This window comes from Entelurus aequoreus, linkage group LG06 (genome assembly GCF_033978785.1).
Source record: "Entelurus aequoreus isolate RoL-2023_Sb linkage group LG06, RoL_Eaeq_v1.1, whole genome shotgun sequence".
Classification (NCBI taxonomy): Eukaryota; Metazoa; Chordata; class Actinopteri; order Syngnathiformes; family Syngnathidae; genus Entelurus; species Entelurus aequoreus.
This window is the reverse complement of record NC_084736.1, coordinates 32,045,220-32,061,464: the sequence shown is the minus strand read 5'-3', so window position 1 is coordinate 32,061,464 and position 16,245 is coordinate 32,045,220. Positions and strand designations below refer to the sequence as shown.

Genomic DNA, 16,245 nt, shown 5'->3' with positions numbered 1-16,245 from the left:
AATCATGTTTTAGATGTGTAAAGATGTTGATTCTCTCCTCTTCCAGATCCAATACTTGGACTAATGTGCCCAAACCACAGCAGAGCTGGGGTTGCAACAGTGGAAATGGAGATGAGGGCTGGAGCACTGGTGGAGACAGTGCAAGAGCAGGGTCTAACAACCACTGGGGAGAACCCCACAAAGGGTCTGGTTCCGCAGGCTGGGATAGTGACAGCGATCGCTCTGGCTCTGGATGCTGGAGCGAGCCAGGTCGAACCAACACCTGGGGAGGAAGCGGCGGATCAAATACCCCAGACCAGAGCACTCCGAACCCGGGCTCGAATTGGGGTGACCCTGTTCACAAACCCAACCTTCAAAATAAAAGCCAGGGTTGGGGAGAGCCAGTGAAGAACCAGCAGGGTGTCCAGACCTGGGGCGACGCCAGTTCTAAGCCCTCTCATACTTCCAATGAGTGGGGGAAAGGTCCAGACTCCAACATGTCGAGAGGAAACAACAAGCCCACAGGTGAGGGCATGAACTCTTTCAATGTTACAATAGTAGCAAGAATGACTCGCACTCCTGCTGGTACACAGTAGGGTCGTCCCCATACCAATATTTTGGTAATGGTACCAAAATGTATTAAAATACTTTTCAAAATAAAGGTGACCACAAACAAAATGCTCTCTTTATTTGAACAGAAAATCTTATGATATATATTGATCATATGTTTTTTATTGCAATCAAATAAGAATGTATGCATTAAATAAGATGTTGACCATACTAGACAATTTGTCTTTTAGTAGTAAGTAAACAAAAACTCTTAATTGGCTGCTGACATATGCAGTAACATATTGTGTCATTTCTCATTCTATTTTGTCAACATTATTAATCTACTTGTTCATTTAATGTTAATGTCTGCTTACTTTCTGTTTTAACATGTTCTATCTACACTTCTGTTAAAATGTAACAATCACTTATTCTTCTGTTGTTTGGTACTTTACATTAGTTTTGGATGATGCTACAAATGTAGGTATCAATCCATTACCAAGTAGTTACAGGATCACATTGGTTGTAATTAAAGTTCTCATGTGTCCAAATAAATATTTTATTACTTTATAAACAATAGAAAAGACAAAAGCTTTTGTGATAATAAAAAATAGCGATGTATTCATTGTAGTATCGACGAGATACAGCTCTTGTACTTGGTATTATTACAGTCAATGTCTCTGTAGATCCACCCATGACATTTGTTGACATTCAGGAGCGCTAGCTTGCTGTTAGCGGTTAGCTATTGTATCCTTCTACGGTGTGTAGTGAATCATGTTTAGCTATTCCTCGTCCTGTAGGGATTAAACTGACTTACTTTGTCGCCACAGAGGTGAGGATTAGTAATTTAGAAGTAACTAAAACACTGCCAACTGCAGGTAGACGTTAGCCGCGAGTTAGCTAGCCATGTTTAAAACACCTCAGTGTGAAAAGCTTCTCCTGTATTTAAGCCAAAATATGTCCATTCTACCCGTTATGTCTCCACCCTGTTTCTGCTTGTAAGTACATCGCGCGTGTGCGTTGCCTAACATGCGCCTCTGCCCGTTCTACCAGCAATGTCACTACGTCATGTGCAGGAGGGGTGTAAGTACATTGCGCGTGTGCGTTGCCTAACATGCGCCTCTGCCCGTTCTACCAGCAATGTCACTACGTCCTGAAAAATTACCGGTATTTTTTTAAAAGCAGTATAGTGCTGCTTTTAAGTCATTAGTACCGGTATACCGTACAACCCTAGCACAGAGTGATGATGGCTGTTGGGACGCCACAATGGAAGTTCTCTGCCTTGCTCAAGGTAACGTTAAGTTCTTAGAATGTGGGTTGGTATCTCCAACCACAACTCTCATTCTGGGGTATCACTTGTCCGTGTGTGTTTTGGAGCTGTAGCATAGTATGGGTACAGGACTGATACCTTGGTTTGTGTCACCAGGCTGGTTGGGTGGTCCCATCCCCACTATGGGTCAGAAGGGCGAAGCGGCCACTGGCTGGGAGGAGCCTTCTCCAGAGTCCATCCGTCGAAGGATGGAGATTGATGATGGCACTGCAGCTTGGGGAGATCCCGGTAAGAATACCTTTTTCTTCTTTTTTTTGAAGCCAGCAACATAAGTTCTACAATGAAGGGTTCTCACTTTCACGAACCTCTTCCTAGGTAAACAAAATGGTGGCTCTGTCAACATGTGGAACAGAACCAGCCAGTCAGACAAGGAAGGCATGAGTCCATCGTCTCAACACCCATCCCATAGCTCGACACATCCTTCTCAGCCCATGCAGCCTCATGGCCAAGACAAAAGTGGCGGTTCTGGTAAGTTGCTTTGGCAATCTGTTGAAAACACCACTGTCGTTATCAACACTCACAATTCACAGGGTTTCTGCGGGTCATTGAAAAACATTTAGTCAGTAGAAGGATTTTGCAGAAATTAAGGCCTTAAATGGCATTAAAAAGCATGAAATACTATGTCCAAAGATATTAAAACGTACAGTACAGGCCAAAAGTTTGGACACCTTCTCATTTCAATGCGTTTTCTTTATTTTCTCAACATTTACGTTGTAGATTGTCACTGAAGGCATCAAAACTATGACACCTGGAAAGTGAAGTGAAAACCATTTCAGGTGACTACCTCTTGAAGCTCATTGAGAGAATGTGCAAGAGTGTGCAAAGCAGTAATCCGAGCAAAGGGTGGCTATTTTGAAGAAACTACAATATAAAACATGTTTTCAGTTATTTCACCTTTTTTTGTTAGGTACATAACTCCACGTGATCATTCATAGTATTGATGCCTTCAGTGACAGTCATGAAAATAAAGAAAAAGCATTGAATGAGAAGGTGTGTCGAAAATTTTGGCCTGTACTGCACATACAAACGTAGGCCTGGGCATAGTGTCAACAAATCAGTTAATTAAACAATGAATGAAAATTAACTTGTAGACTTTGCAGCTATGTCCGTGTGTTTTTTTGTCTCTGGCTCTCAAAATAAAGACAAGAGGTCTCTCTCTGTGCATCGTTTTCAGCACCTTTATTTGACTGAATTAAATGAACAGCACAGCTCCTCGGTGGCAGGACCCCGGGGGTGGATGAGATCCGCCCGGAGTTCCTTAAGGCTCTGGATGCTGTGGGGCTGTCTTGGTTGACAAGACTCTGCAGCATCGCGTGGACATCGGGGGCGGTACCTCTGGATTGGCAGACCGGGGTGGTGGTTCCTCTCTTTAAAAAGGGGAACCGGAGGGTGTGTTCTAACTATCGGGGGATCACACTCCTCAGCCTTCCCGGTAAGGTCTATTCAGGTGTACTGGAGAGGAGGCTACGCCGGATAGTCGAACCTCGGATTCAGGAGGAACAGTGTGGTTTTCGTCCTGGTCGTGGAACTGTGGACCAGCTCTATACTCTCGGCAGGGTCCTTGAGGGTGCATGGGAGTTTGCCCAACCAGTCTACATGTGCTTTATGGACTTGGAAAAGGCATTCAACCGTGTCCCTCGGGAAGTCCTGTGGGGAGTGCTCAGAGATTATGGGGTATCGGACTGTCTGATTGTGGCGGTCCGCTCCCTGTATGATCAGTGTCAGAGCTTGGTCCGCATTGCCGGCAGAAAGTCGGACACGTTTCCAGTGAGGGTTGGACTCCGCCAAGGCTGCCCTTTGTCACCGATTCTGTTCATAACTTTTATGGACAGAATTTCTAGGCGCAGTCAAGGCGTTGAGGGAATCCGGTTTGGTGGCTGTAGGATTAGGTCTTTGCTTTGGCAGATGATGTGGTCCTGATGGCTTCATCTGGCCAGGATCTTCAGCTCTCGCTGGAACGGTTCGCAGCTGAGTGTGAAGCGACTGGGATGAGAATCAGCACCTCCAAGTCCGAGTCCATGGTTCTCGCCCGGAAAAGGGTGGAGTGCCATCTCCGGGTTGGGGAGGAGATCTTGCCCCAAGTGGAGGAGTTCAAGTACCTCGGAGTCTTGTTCACGAGTGAGGGGAGAGTGGATCGTGAGATCGACAGGCGGATCGGTGCGGCGTCTTCAGTAATGCGGACGCTGTATCGGTCTGTTGTGGTGAAGAAGGAGCTGAGCCGCAAGGCAAAGCTCTCAATTTACCGGTCGATCTACGTTCCCATCCTCACCTATGGTCATGAGCTTTGGGTTATGACCGAAAGGACAAGTTCGCGGGTACAAGCGGCCGAAATGAGTTTCCTCCGCCGGGTGGCGGGTCTCTCCCTTAGAGATAGGGTGAGAATCTCTGTCATCCGGGAGGAGCTCAAAGTAAAGCCACTGCTCCTCCACATCGAGAGGAGCCAGATGAGGTGGTTCGGGCATCTGGTCAGGATGCCACCCGAACGCCTCCCTTGGGAGGTGTTTAGGGCACGTCCGACCGGTAGGAGGCCACGGGGAAGACCCAGGACACGTTGGGAAGACTATGTCTCCCGGCTGGCCTGGGAACGCCTCGGGATCCCCCGGCACTGCTAAGTAACAAAAGTTAGGAGGAAAAAAGATCAGACTGAATGAGCAACATGAGCCCATCGGTATGCCGTGATGACATTGGCAACAAAAAAGACAACAAAACCAAGCACCCGACCCAGTTTTTCCAATTGAGGAAAAGACTGCCTTTCAAGATGTTCAGTATTTATTGAAGTGCAATTTTTCAAACAGAGATTGAGAGTCAATTTTATTTTGTACCAGGTTGTTATGTCTGTGTAACATTAATTTGCCCTGTTATTTAACTTTTTGATGTTTGTTAACTTATTTAGGATAATTAAGTTATTGACCTTCCAATTACACTGGTATAAAATGTTTATTGCGTTTGAAAGGGTTACTTTAATTATTATTTGTATATATTATGATTACATTAGTGCTTAATTTGGCCAGTTACTTTTTTTTTAAATATAAATGGTATTCTGGTCAAGTACTTCCAATTGTGTATATACAGAGAATTGTATGCTTTTGACTATATATAACTACTATCTGCAGTAGCAAATAGGCATTACATTATGTTTTAGGTTTCATAAAAAAGCATTAAATTAAAAAAACTGCTGAAACCCTGCTTAAATGCATACATCCAATCAGTTCCTTCCAGAAAATTGTGTTACCAAGAACACAAATGATGCAAAAAAACCCACAAATAGAGATGTCCGATAATGGCTTTTTTGCCGATATTCCGATATTGTCCAACACTTAATTACCTTTTGCGATATCAACCGATACCGATATCTACAGTCGTGGAATTAACACATTATTATGCCTAATTTTGTTGTGATGCCCCGCTGGATGCATTAAACAAAGTAATAAGGTTTTCCAAAATAAATCCACTCAAGTTATGGAAAAAAAATGCCAACATGGCACTGCCATATTTATTATTGAAGTCACAAAGTGCATTATTTTTTTAAACATACCTCAAAACAGCAGCTTGGAATTTGGGACATGCTCTCCCTGAGAGAACATGAGGAGGTTGAGGTGGGCGGGTTTGAGGTGGGGGGTAGGGGTTACCGGGGGGTGTATATTGTAGCGTCCCGGAAGAGTTAGTGCTGCAAGGGGTTCTGGGTATTTGTTCTGTTGTGTTTATGTTGTGTTACGGTGCGGATGTTCTCCCGAAATGTGTTTGTCATTCTTGTTTGGTGTGGGTTCACAGTGTGGCGCATATTTATAACAGTGTTAAAGTTGTTTATACGGTCACCCTCAGTGTGACTTTTATGGCTGTTGATCAAGTATGCATTGCATTCACTTGTGTGTGTGAAAAGCCGTACATATTATGTGACTGGGCCGGCACGCAAAGGCAGTGACTTTAAAGGCCTACTGAAACCCACTACTACCGACCACGCAGTCTGATAGTTTATATATCAATGATGAAATCTTAACATTGCAACACATGCCAATACGGCCAGGTTAACTTATAAAGTGCAATTTTAAATTTCCCGGCAAACTTCCGGCTGAAAACGTTTCGATATGATGACGTTTGCGCGTGACGTCAACAGTTGAAGCGGAAGTATTCAGAGCCCATTGAATTCAATACAAAAAGCTCTGTTTTCATCTCAAAATTCCACAGTATTCTGGACATCTGTGTTGGTGAATCTTTTGCAATTTGTTCAATGAACAATGGAGACTGCAAAGAAGAAAGTTGTAGGTGGGATCGGTTAGCCATTAGTGGCTGGCTGTAGCAACACAACCAGGAGGACTTACTTGGATAGCAGACGCGCTAGCCGACGCTAGCCGCCGACCGCACGGATGATCGGGTGAAGTCCTTCCGTCGATCGCTGGAACTTAGGTGAGCACGGGTGTTGATGAGCAGATGAGGGCTGGCTGGCGTAGGTGGAGCGCTAATGTTTTTATCATAGCTCTGTGAGGTCCCGTTGCTAAGTTAGCTTCAATGGCGTCGTTAGCAACAGCATTGTTAATCTTCGCCAAGCTGGAAAGCATTAACCGTGTATTTACATGTCCAGGGTTTAATAGTATTGTTGGTTTTCTGTCTATCCTTCCAGTCAGGGGTTTATTTCTTTTGTTAATATCTGCATTTGAGCCCGATGCTATCACGTTAGCTCCGTAGCTAAAGTGTTTCACCGATGTATTGTCGTGGAGATAAAAGTCACTGTGAATGTCCATTTCGCGTTCTCGACTCTCATTTTCAAGAGGATATAGTATCCGAGGTGGTTTAAAATACAAATCCGTGATCCACAATAGAAAAAGGAGAGAGTGTGGAATCCAATGAGCCCTTGTACCTAAGTTACGGTCAGAGCGAAAAAAGATACGTTCTGCACTGCACGCTAGTCCTTCACTTTCACTTTCCTCATCCACAAATCTTTCATCCTCGCTCAAATTAATGGGGTAATCGTCGCTTTCTCGGTCCGAATCTCTCTCGCTGCTGGTGTAAACAATAGGAAAATGTGAGCAGCCCTTCCTCCGGTGTCGTCACACTACTTCCGGTAGGGGCAAGGCTTTTTTTTATCAAGAGACCAAAGTTGCGAATTTATCATCAATGTTCTATACTAAATCCTTTCAGCAAAAATATGGCAATTAGAACCTTTATTTAACCAGATAAGAAAACCCATTGAGATCAAGATCTCTTTCACAAGGGTGACCTGGCCAAGAGGTCAACAGCACATGTCACAGAGCAGTTTCAAAATAAATACATTAAGACATACATTTTAAAATACATAAGAGAAGTGTAAAACAACAGAGATTTACATCTTTAAAAACACAGGCACTGTACAAACGTCTCTCGCTGTTTGTCCCTCAGGACAGAACGGAAGGCTCCAAATGGAAGTAGTTCTGTAAGTTTCAGTTTCGTCTGCAATTCATTCCATGCCATAGGGGCAGCAATGCCAAAAGCTCTTTTGCCAAATTCAGTCCGTACATGAGGAACAGTTAAAACATACAAATTGTTAGAACGTAATGCGTAAGAGCTGCTTTTTCTTTGTAACAGAGTACACAAGTATGGAGGTATTAAACCTAAAAGAGCCTTATAAATTAAAGTCAGCCAATGTGTGTATCTGCGTGCACTCAATGAAGATAAGTCTGACTTCACATACAGTTGACAATGGTGGGTGAGACTACGACAGCCAGTAACAAATCTTAGTGCTGAATGAAAAACAGTGTCCAAGGACTGGAGGCATTTAGATGAAGCACTAAAATAAAGCACGTCTCCATAATCAATTACAGGCAAGATAGTTGCTGTCACCAATTTCTTTCTGACTTTAAGAGAGAAGCAGTTTTTATTTCTAAAAAAGAAACCAAGCTTTACCAATATCATATCGCGAAATGATCAAGTATGACACATAGAATGGATCTGCTATCCCCGTTTAAATAAAAAAATGTCATTTCAGTAGGCCTTTAAGGTTTATTGGCGCTCTGTACTTCTCCCTACGTCCGTGTACACAGCGGCGTTTTAAAAAGTCATACATTTTACTTTTTGATACCGATAATTTCCGATATTACATTTTAAAGCATTCATCGGCCGATAATATCGGCAGTCCGATCATCAAGGGTTGGAGTTGGGGGTTAAATCACCAAAATTATTCCCGGGCGCGGCGCCGCTGCTGCCCACTGCTCCCCAAGGGGATGGGTCAAATGCAGAGGACAAATTTCACCACATCTAGTGTGTGTGTGACAATCATTGGTACTTTAATCTTTAATTATCGGACATCCCTACCCACAATATATATATGTTTAAATTCTTACTGGTTTGCTGGTAATCTTGTTAAAAAGACTACATTGGGTTTTGACAACTCCAGGACAAAACAATGTAATTACAATTTAAATGTGTGAACTTTTTATTTTGGATCATGTATGTCAACTATTAAAGTCCTATTGTCCGTAGTTAACTAATAATTATTTGTGATAATCACAGACAGAAGTCTATCTTAAGTGTATCTTACCTTGGAATTTTCAAGTTTTTAATTCAATGAACATGGAACTGAATAATTTGTTTGCATATATGCAAGTATTTGACAAATATTATGCTTTTTTTTTTTTTTTTTACCGCTCAACACAAAATGGACAAAAAACATTTATTTTTTTTACAGAGACACACACACACACCGCAATTACAGTGTAGGCGTTTGTCACAAACGACGTGCGAAAAAAAAGGAAACTAGCGTTAACTTGACATTTTTATGACCTATGCAAAATAAGGAGCAGGAGAATAATATATTTTATTTTGAAATGTAACCTTCCTTTGATTATAATCCCTCAGCTATCAAGGCAGAAAGGAAATGTCAACACAAGCATGGAAAACACTCAAACAATGTCAACAAAATAGTAAAATCACATTGAACACTAATCAATAATTTCTTAAAATGAAGGAATATGTAAGAAATGCTTCATAAAGTGTAAGAAAATAGTGCAAAGTGTGAAAATGTAAACATAGAGAAAGCTGAGAATAACTATTTTCTGCAGGTGTAGTGGCAGGAAGTTACAGTTGTGCTCTAAAGGGTGAGTTAAGGTGTTGTGGTATTAGCGGTCTTGGTGGGGACGAGCACCTTGCATCATTTACGGACCACATTGGTCTGACTACGGTCCCTTTTTTTTTTAAATCCAAAAAAAGTGCCATACTGTCCAGGTGACTTTTCCTTTTATCCACAAATTCTTCATTTTGACTTTCTCTTCTCACTCCATGCAGAGAATTAACCAAACTTGATAGTTGATACTGTCCCCTGATTAGCTGTTAGCGTGTCAGTGATCACTTCCTGCGTTGCTGGAGCGAGTGTTCATGCAACCAACCTTGCTTCCAAACGTGCGATGTATCGAACGCATTTTTGAATTGTTCTCGATTGTGTCTATTGTGCTATGTATTGTTTTATTGCTTAGCTTTATTAACTTATGATTGCATCAAAACTACAAAATCCTAAACTAGTGAAGTTGGCAAGTTGTGTAAATCGAAAATAAAAACAGAATTCAATGATTTGCAAATCTTTTTCAACTTATAGTCAATTGAATAGACTGCAAAGACAAGATATTTAATGTTTTTATTTTATTTTTTAAAACTAATCATTAACTTAGAATTTAATGGCAGCAACACAATGCAAAAAAGTTGGCACAGGGGCATTTTTACCACTGTGTTACATGGCCTTTCCTTTTAACAACACTGAGTAAACGTTTGGGAACTGAGACCACCAATTTTTGAAGCTTTTCAGGTGGAATTATTTCCCATCCTTGCTTGATGTACAGCTTAAGTTGTTCAACAGTCTTCGTTGTGGTATTTTATGCTTCATAATGCGCCACAGATTTTCAATGGGAGACCGGTCTGGACTACAGGCATGCCCGCACTCTTTTACCACAAAGCCACGCTGTTATAACACGTGCAGAATGTGGCTTGGCATTGTCTTGCTGAAATAAGCAGGGGCGTCCATGAAAAAGACCTTGCTTGGATGGCAACATATGTTGCTCCAAAACCTGTATGTATTTTTCAGCATTATTGGTGCCTTCACAGATGTGTAAGTTACCCATTCCTTGGGCACTAATACACCCCCATAACATCACAGATGCTGGCTTTGAACTTTGCGCCTATAACAGTCCGTATGGTTCTTTTCCACTTTGGACCGGAGGACACAACGTCCACAGTTTCCAAAAACCATTTGAAATGTGGACTCGTCAGACCACAGAACTCTTTTCCAATTTGCATCAGTCCATCTTAGATGAGCTAGGGTCCAGCGAAACCGGCGGTGTTTCTGGGTGTGGTTGATAAATAGCTTTCGCTTTGCATAGTAGAGTTTTAACTTGCACTTACAGATGTAGCAACCAACTGTAGTTACTGACAGTGGTTTTCTGAAGTGTTCCTGAGCCCATGTGGTGATATCCTATGCACATTGATGTCGCTTTTTAATGCAGTACCGCCTGAGGGATCGAAAGTCACGGGCTTGCCACTTACGTGCAGTGATTTCTGTAGATTCTCAGAACCTTTTGATGATATTACGGACTGTCGATGCTGAAATCCCTAAATTCCTTGCAATAGCTCGTTGAGAAATGTTGTTCTTAAACTGTTTAACAATTTGCTCAGGCATTTGTTCACAAATTGGTGACCCTTGCCCTATCCTTGTTTGTGAATAACTGAGCATTTCATGGAAGCTGCTTTTATACCCAATCATGGCGCCCACCTGTTCTTAATTAGCCTGTTCAATTGTGGGATTTTCCAAATAGGTGTTTGATGAGCATTCCTCAACTTTCTCAGTCTTTTTAGCCACTTGTGCCAGCTTTTTTGAAACATGTTGCAGGCATCAAATTCCAAATGAGTTAATATTTGCAAAAAATAAAGTTTCTCAGTTTGAACTTTAAGTGACTTGTCTTTGCAGTATATTCAACTGAATATAGGTAGAAAGGCATTTGCAAATCATTGTATTCTGTTTTTATTTACCATTTACACAACGTGTCAGCTTCACTGGTTTTGGGTTTTTCAGCATCTCATCATAACATGACTACTGTATTAAGTAGGAGTGTAACGGTACACAAAAATTTCGGTTCGGTATGTACCCGGTTCCTCGGTTTAGAGGTCACGGTTCGGTTCATTTTCGGTACAGTAAGAAAACAACAAAATATACATTTTTGGGTTATTTATTTACCAAATTTGCTAAATCTTCCACCAAAAATATTTTTCTTAGTGGAATATTTGATGTGAAGTAATTGGAACCTTGGATAGGTCAATAATTCATAATAACATTGATTTTGATTCAATATTATGTTTTGAGCAATGACAGTTTGAAAGAAAAAAACCCAGCTTTGTTTTATTAGTCAACATTGCAACTTTTTCTAAATTACATTTAACCTTTAAGCTTTTTTATTTCACTTTTGTTATGTTTTTGTTTATTTTAGTAGTATTTTTAGAATGTGCCGTGGGCCTTTAAAACATTAGCTGTGGGCCGCAAATGGCCTCCGGGGCACACTTTTGTCACCCCTGCTATAGATAATAAAAAATGAAATCTGATAAATCTATGGATAAAAAGCAGAGCCTGGCGACGCATGCGCGTTCATCATAACTCTCGCTCTCTCTGTCTCTGCCCCTCCCTCACGAATGCTGCTGCGCGCACAATTAGTTTTGTTTTTAACCCCTTCTTAACCCTGAACGTACATTGAAAATACACGCAACCCTAACTCAAAATGCCGGACATTTGAGGCATTTAAGAAACTCCGCCCTGACAGCTCCGCAAAAGAGGACATGTCCCGTGAAAAGAGGACGTATGGTCAGTCTATCGTAGCCCATTAGCTGCTAGCATGCCGTGTGTTGTGCCTCGGTGTGCATTGTTTACACAACGTGCGTTACGCTACTTAATATGTCTGTGTGGAAACTCGTTCGGTACACCTCTGAACCGAACCGGAACCCCCGTACCGAAACGGTTCAATACAAATACACGTACCGTTACACCCCTAGTATTAAGTGAGTGAAGCAAACAAAAAGCTTTTACAGACAGGAGCTAGTAATGAAATTGGGAGTACAAAAGTACATGAGGCTAACTTGGACGTGTTGCTGCAAGCCCTCGTCTGTATTCTGATAATGATACAAAAGTATGAGAAATACGATCTGCAAGACTTTGCCTTGGAAGTGTTTTGACAGGAGAAGTTTGCACGCAAACACACACACAGCTCTTGTCTCTCCTGCAATGGTGGAGCCTTTTGCCAATCTGCTTGAGTCATCCCTCAAGAATGTGAAGAGCAGAGACAACCTCCCCTTTCTCCCTTTTTATTAGCCTCTCTTTGCCTTTTCTTTCTCTCGCTCGCCAATAGAAACCCAGACTTTTGTCGGGGCTCTGAGGCGGACAGAGGAAAGAGTAGCAGTGGCTGGCTTATCTGCGGACAGGAGCGCGGGACAAGCGGTAGAAAATGGAGGGATGCATGCAAGGAACGCTCTCTGTGAGAGTGAAGGAGACGAGAGGGCGGGGCCACTGGGGTTGTTCGGGGACTCAGTCTAGTGAGCTCACTGGAGCAGCAAAGTGGATAATGAGGAAGTATGGGGCCAGCTACTATGATGAGGCAATGATGAAGATATGCACCACTGTAAAGCGGCAACCTTTTCCAAACATGTACAAGTTTGTCTGCACTCAAGATGATGTCAAAGCCCATGGCACACGCTCCCTCGTTTATGTAATACGTATAATTTAATTAATGCGCTTGCTCAGCGGCCAACATAAGAGAGTTGAAAATGCACAAGACAGTCACCCTAGAAATGACATTCACTGGTGTAAATACATTTGAAGGTATAAAATGATGATACTACACAGATGAGGTATACTTAAATAAATCCTTTTCAACTTATATTCAATTGAATAGACTGCAAAGGCAAGATACTTAATGTTGGAACTGAGAACATTTTTTTTTTTTTTTTTTTGCAAATAATCATTAACTTAGAATTTAATGGCAGCAACACATTGCAAAAAAGTTGTCACAGGGGCATTTTTACCACTGTGTTACATGGCCTTTCCTTTTAACAACACTCAGTAAACGTTTAGGAACTGAGGAGAACAATTTTTGAAGCTTTTCAGGTGGAATTCTTTCCCAATCTTGCTTGATGTACAGCTTAAGTTGTTCAACAGTCCGGGGTCTCCGTTGTGGTATTTTATGCTTCATAATGCGCCACACATTTTCAATGGGAGACAGGTCTGGACTACAGGCAGGCCAGTCTAGTACTCCCACTCTTTTACTACGAAGCCACGCTGTTGTAACACGTGGCTTGGCATTGTCTTACTGAAATAAGCAGGGACGTCCATGAAAAAGACCTTGCTTGGATGGCAACATACGCAATGTACGTAACATGTAAGTAAACACACCACAGCGTCCATTCCGGTCCTTCAACAATCGCTATTTCTTTTTAATCAAAATATTTATTACATATAACCTATTATTTGGGCATTATTGACTACACTGAAAATTTGACCGTCAAAAAAATACTTTTCTCAGTGAAACCGGATGTTGTGATGACGTACCTACTTCCGTTGGCAAGCTGCGTCTTTTTCTGCGCACACGAGTGACGTAGCTCGAAGTCATGAAAGTCGCATTCGGGTCGCATTTCCGTTTAGACTGAAGTCACGTTTTAAAAGATCGGATTCGGACTACCTCCTAATGTGGCCCGAATCTAATGCGAAAAGGAACAGATTGGTGTGCAGCGTAAACTTGTTGGAGTAGATTTGTACATTTTGGGGTGCAAATTGGCTTCAGTTTTGGGGAGTTAAAAAGTGGGAAGTGATGCTCTTTTCTGCATGATGCACATCATGCATTTGTGTAGGTTAGGGGTGTCAAACTGGTTTTAATTGAGGGCAGCATCGCAGTTATGTTTGCCCTCAGAGGCCCACTTCTAACAGTGAATGATATTATTACATAATTGCCTATGCATTTCATTTTATTTTGACAATTTGATGAATAACTTGCTTTGAAATCATAAGTGAAGCAGATAAAAAGTATTTATTTCTTTAACGGGGACGGCGTGGCGAAGTCGGTAGAGTGGCCGTGCCAGCAATCGGAGGGTTGCTGGGGTTCAATCCCCACCTTTGCTGGTTACTGGGGTTCAATCCCAACCCATCCTAGTCACGTCCGTTGTGTCCTTGGGCAAGACACTTCACCCTTGCTCCTGATGGGTGCTGGTAGCGCCTTGCATGGCTGGTAGCGCCTTGCATGGCTTCCCCCAGGCTGGGGCGAGCCTTATGCCCATCAGTGTGTGAATGTGTGTGTGAATGGGTGAATGTGGAAATACTGTCAAAGAGCTTTGAGTACCTTGAAGGTAGAAAAGCGCTATACAAGTATAACCCATTTATCATTTATAACAAAAACATTGTTTGAATGTATGATCATATATTTGTTACATTATATTTATCTTTAAAGCATATGCGATTGCATTCAGTGCATGTATTTTTTCTGTCAAAATGGAAAAAACGAATACATTTAGTAAGAAAATATAAAGTACTTTAATGACTCATATTATTTCCAGTCTTTCGAGGGCCAAATAAAATGATGTGGCGGGCCAGATCTGGCCCCCGGGCCTTGAGTTTGATTGTGATGTAGGTGACAGTTGATGTTTGCTCGTGTGCGTGCCCTCTGACATTTGGAGCCCAGGGCACCCCATGATCTGGCCTGTTTTTACTGGCAGCTCCCCAAACAGAGAGTAAGAGGGCCCTAACACAACTTCTTACGTACACTGATGACAACCTCTAACCTCACCTATGACAGTGTGACCTAGCCTTATGAATGTTGGACCATGATCACTTTCAAGGTGTATCTTTGTGCCGTCCTTCAGGCTGGGGCGAGCCTTATGCCCAGCAGAAAGAGTCTTCTACATGGGGGGAGCCCATGTCTGTTACCGTGGACAATGGAACGTCCGCCTGGGGGAAGCCAGTGGACAGTAACCCTGGCTGGAAAGAACCCACCCGGGACAACAGAGAACCTGCATGTGGATGGGAAGGCCGTCATAAGTCTGGTAGGTCTGCACAACAAGGCCAGAGTATACACATGACACCATTCCTCGTTGAAGCTGTGCCTTAGTTTTTGCCTTCCTTCCTCACCAGGTCTAGGTTCCAAGCCAATGGAGACCTGGTGTGGCGAGGAGGTGTCAATGAGTAACAGTTGGGACCAGGAAGAGGAAGTAGAGATTGGCATGTGGACTAACAGCCCACACGACAACAGGTCACATGACCAAAACACCTGGCACTACAAGAATCGAGGATCCAGCAAGGTTTGTTCTCCACAGCCTAGACAGATACTGAAAAGTGTGTGTGTGTGTGTGTGTGTGTGTGTGTGTGTGTGTGTGTGTGTGTGTGTGTGTGTGTGTGTGTGTGTGTGTGTGTGTGTGTGTGTGTGTGTGTGTGTGTGTGTGTGTGTGTGTGTGTGTGTGTGTGTGTGTGTGTGTGTGTGTGTGTGTGTGTGTGTGTGTGTGTGTGTGTGTGTGTGGGGGGGGGGGTTATGACAAAGGAGCATGTGCGCTCATATTTTTGGTGCGATTAATCTGCGTTTATTCATGCTTAATCAAGGTTTTGTGATTATTTGAGTTAAAGTGTTAACTTGAACAGCCCAAAATATATAACATTTTAAGTCTGTATTGGAATGTAGAATGAATATATGAATTTTGTCAATATTGCACAGCACTAATGCAAGGATGTGAGACTTTTTATTTGCTGTGATGAACTCCATTTCAAACACATTTCTCTCTGGTTCAGATGATGAAGCCAGTCAACAAAACTGATGAGCCATGGATGAAACCCTTCATGAACCAGTTCAACAACATGAGCTTTTCTGTAAGTCTTTTATCACACTTTTGTATGTTCTGTACAAGCAGAAACACAAATCATCATCTAATGATGCTCTATTTACTGTATTTGCGGACTATAAAGCGGTGCGCTCTATAGTCTATATACTGGTGCAGTATATAAGTCGCACCCACTAAATTTTAGGAAAAAAATATTTTTCCATAAATAAGCTGCAGATACAGTATATTCGTTTTGAAATGAGTTATTTACACAGAAATATTTCGTAAATGTTTTACATACCTTAATTGTTTCCAAACGGTGTTTGGAACAGGGCAGTAAAATGGCTGATCTGACAAAACAGGCCATGGACACACTAGCTGCGCAATCTATCTTTCCAATCAGCTAAACAGACTTAATAACTCCACGGTGACGTTTTGGTGAATTTGACTGAGGATTTGTGAAACTGAAACGATACAAAAAGAATGCTGTTGTAAGTTAATAGTACTAACACAGACACTCGTAAATGTGTTAGCATATTAGCTAATGCTAACGATGTGCACATATGCATGAAAACACTACAGACATCGCACATGGG

At 42.2% G+C, this 16,245-nt stretch overlaps 1 protein-coding gene across 6 annotated transcripts in view; it reads left to right on the top strand.

The window, feature by feature from the left end:
• LOC133652122 (trinucleotide repeat-containing gene 6A protein-like) overlaps window positions 1-16,245 on the top strand; it is a 98,970-nt gene that overhangs the window by 60,012 nt on the left and 22,713 nt on the right. For all 6 annotated transcript variants that reach the window (XM_062050529.1, XM_062050531.1, XM_062050527.1 and 3 more), the window contains 6 exons: window positions 47-504; window positions 1,952-2,083; window positions 2,171-2,323; window positions 14,705-14,884; window positions 14,973-15,139; window positions 15,621-15,698. In XM_062050529.1, the coding sequence (XP_061906513.1) occupies window positions 47-504; window positions 1,952-2,083; window positions 2,171-2,323; window positions 14,705-14,884; window positions 14,973-15,139; window positions 15,621-15,698 (1,168 nt within the window). The remainder of the gene's footprint in view (window positions 1-46; window positions 505-1,951; window positions 2,084-2,170; window positions 2,324-14,704; window positions 14,885-14,972; window positions 15,140-15,620; window positions 15,699-16,245) is intronic.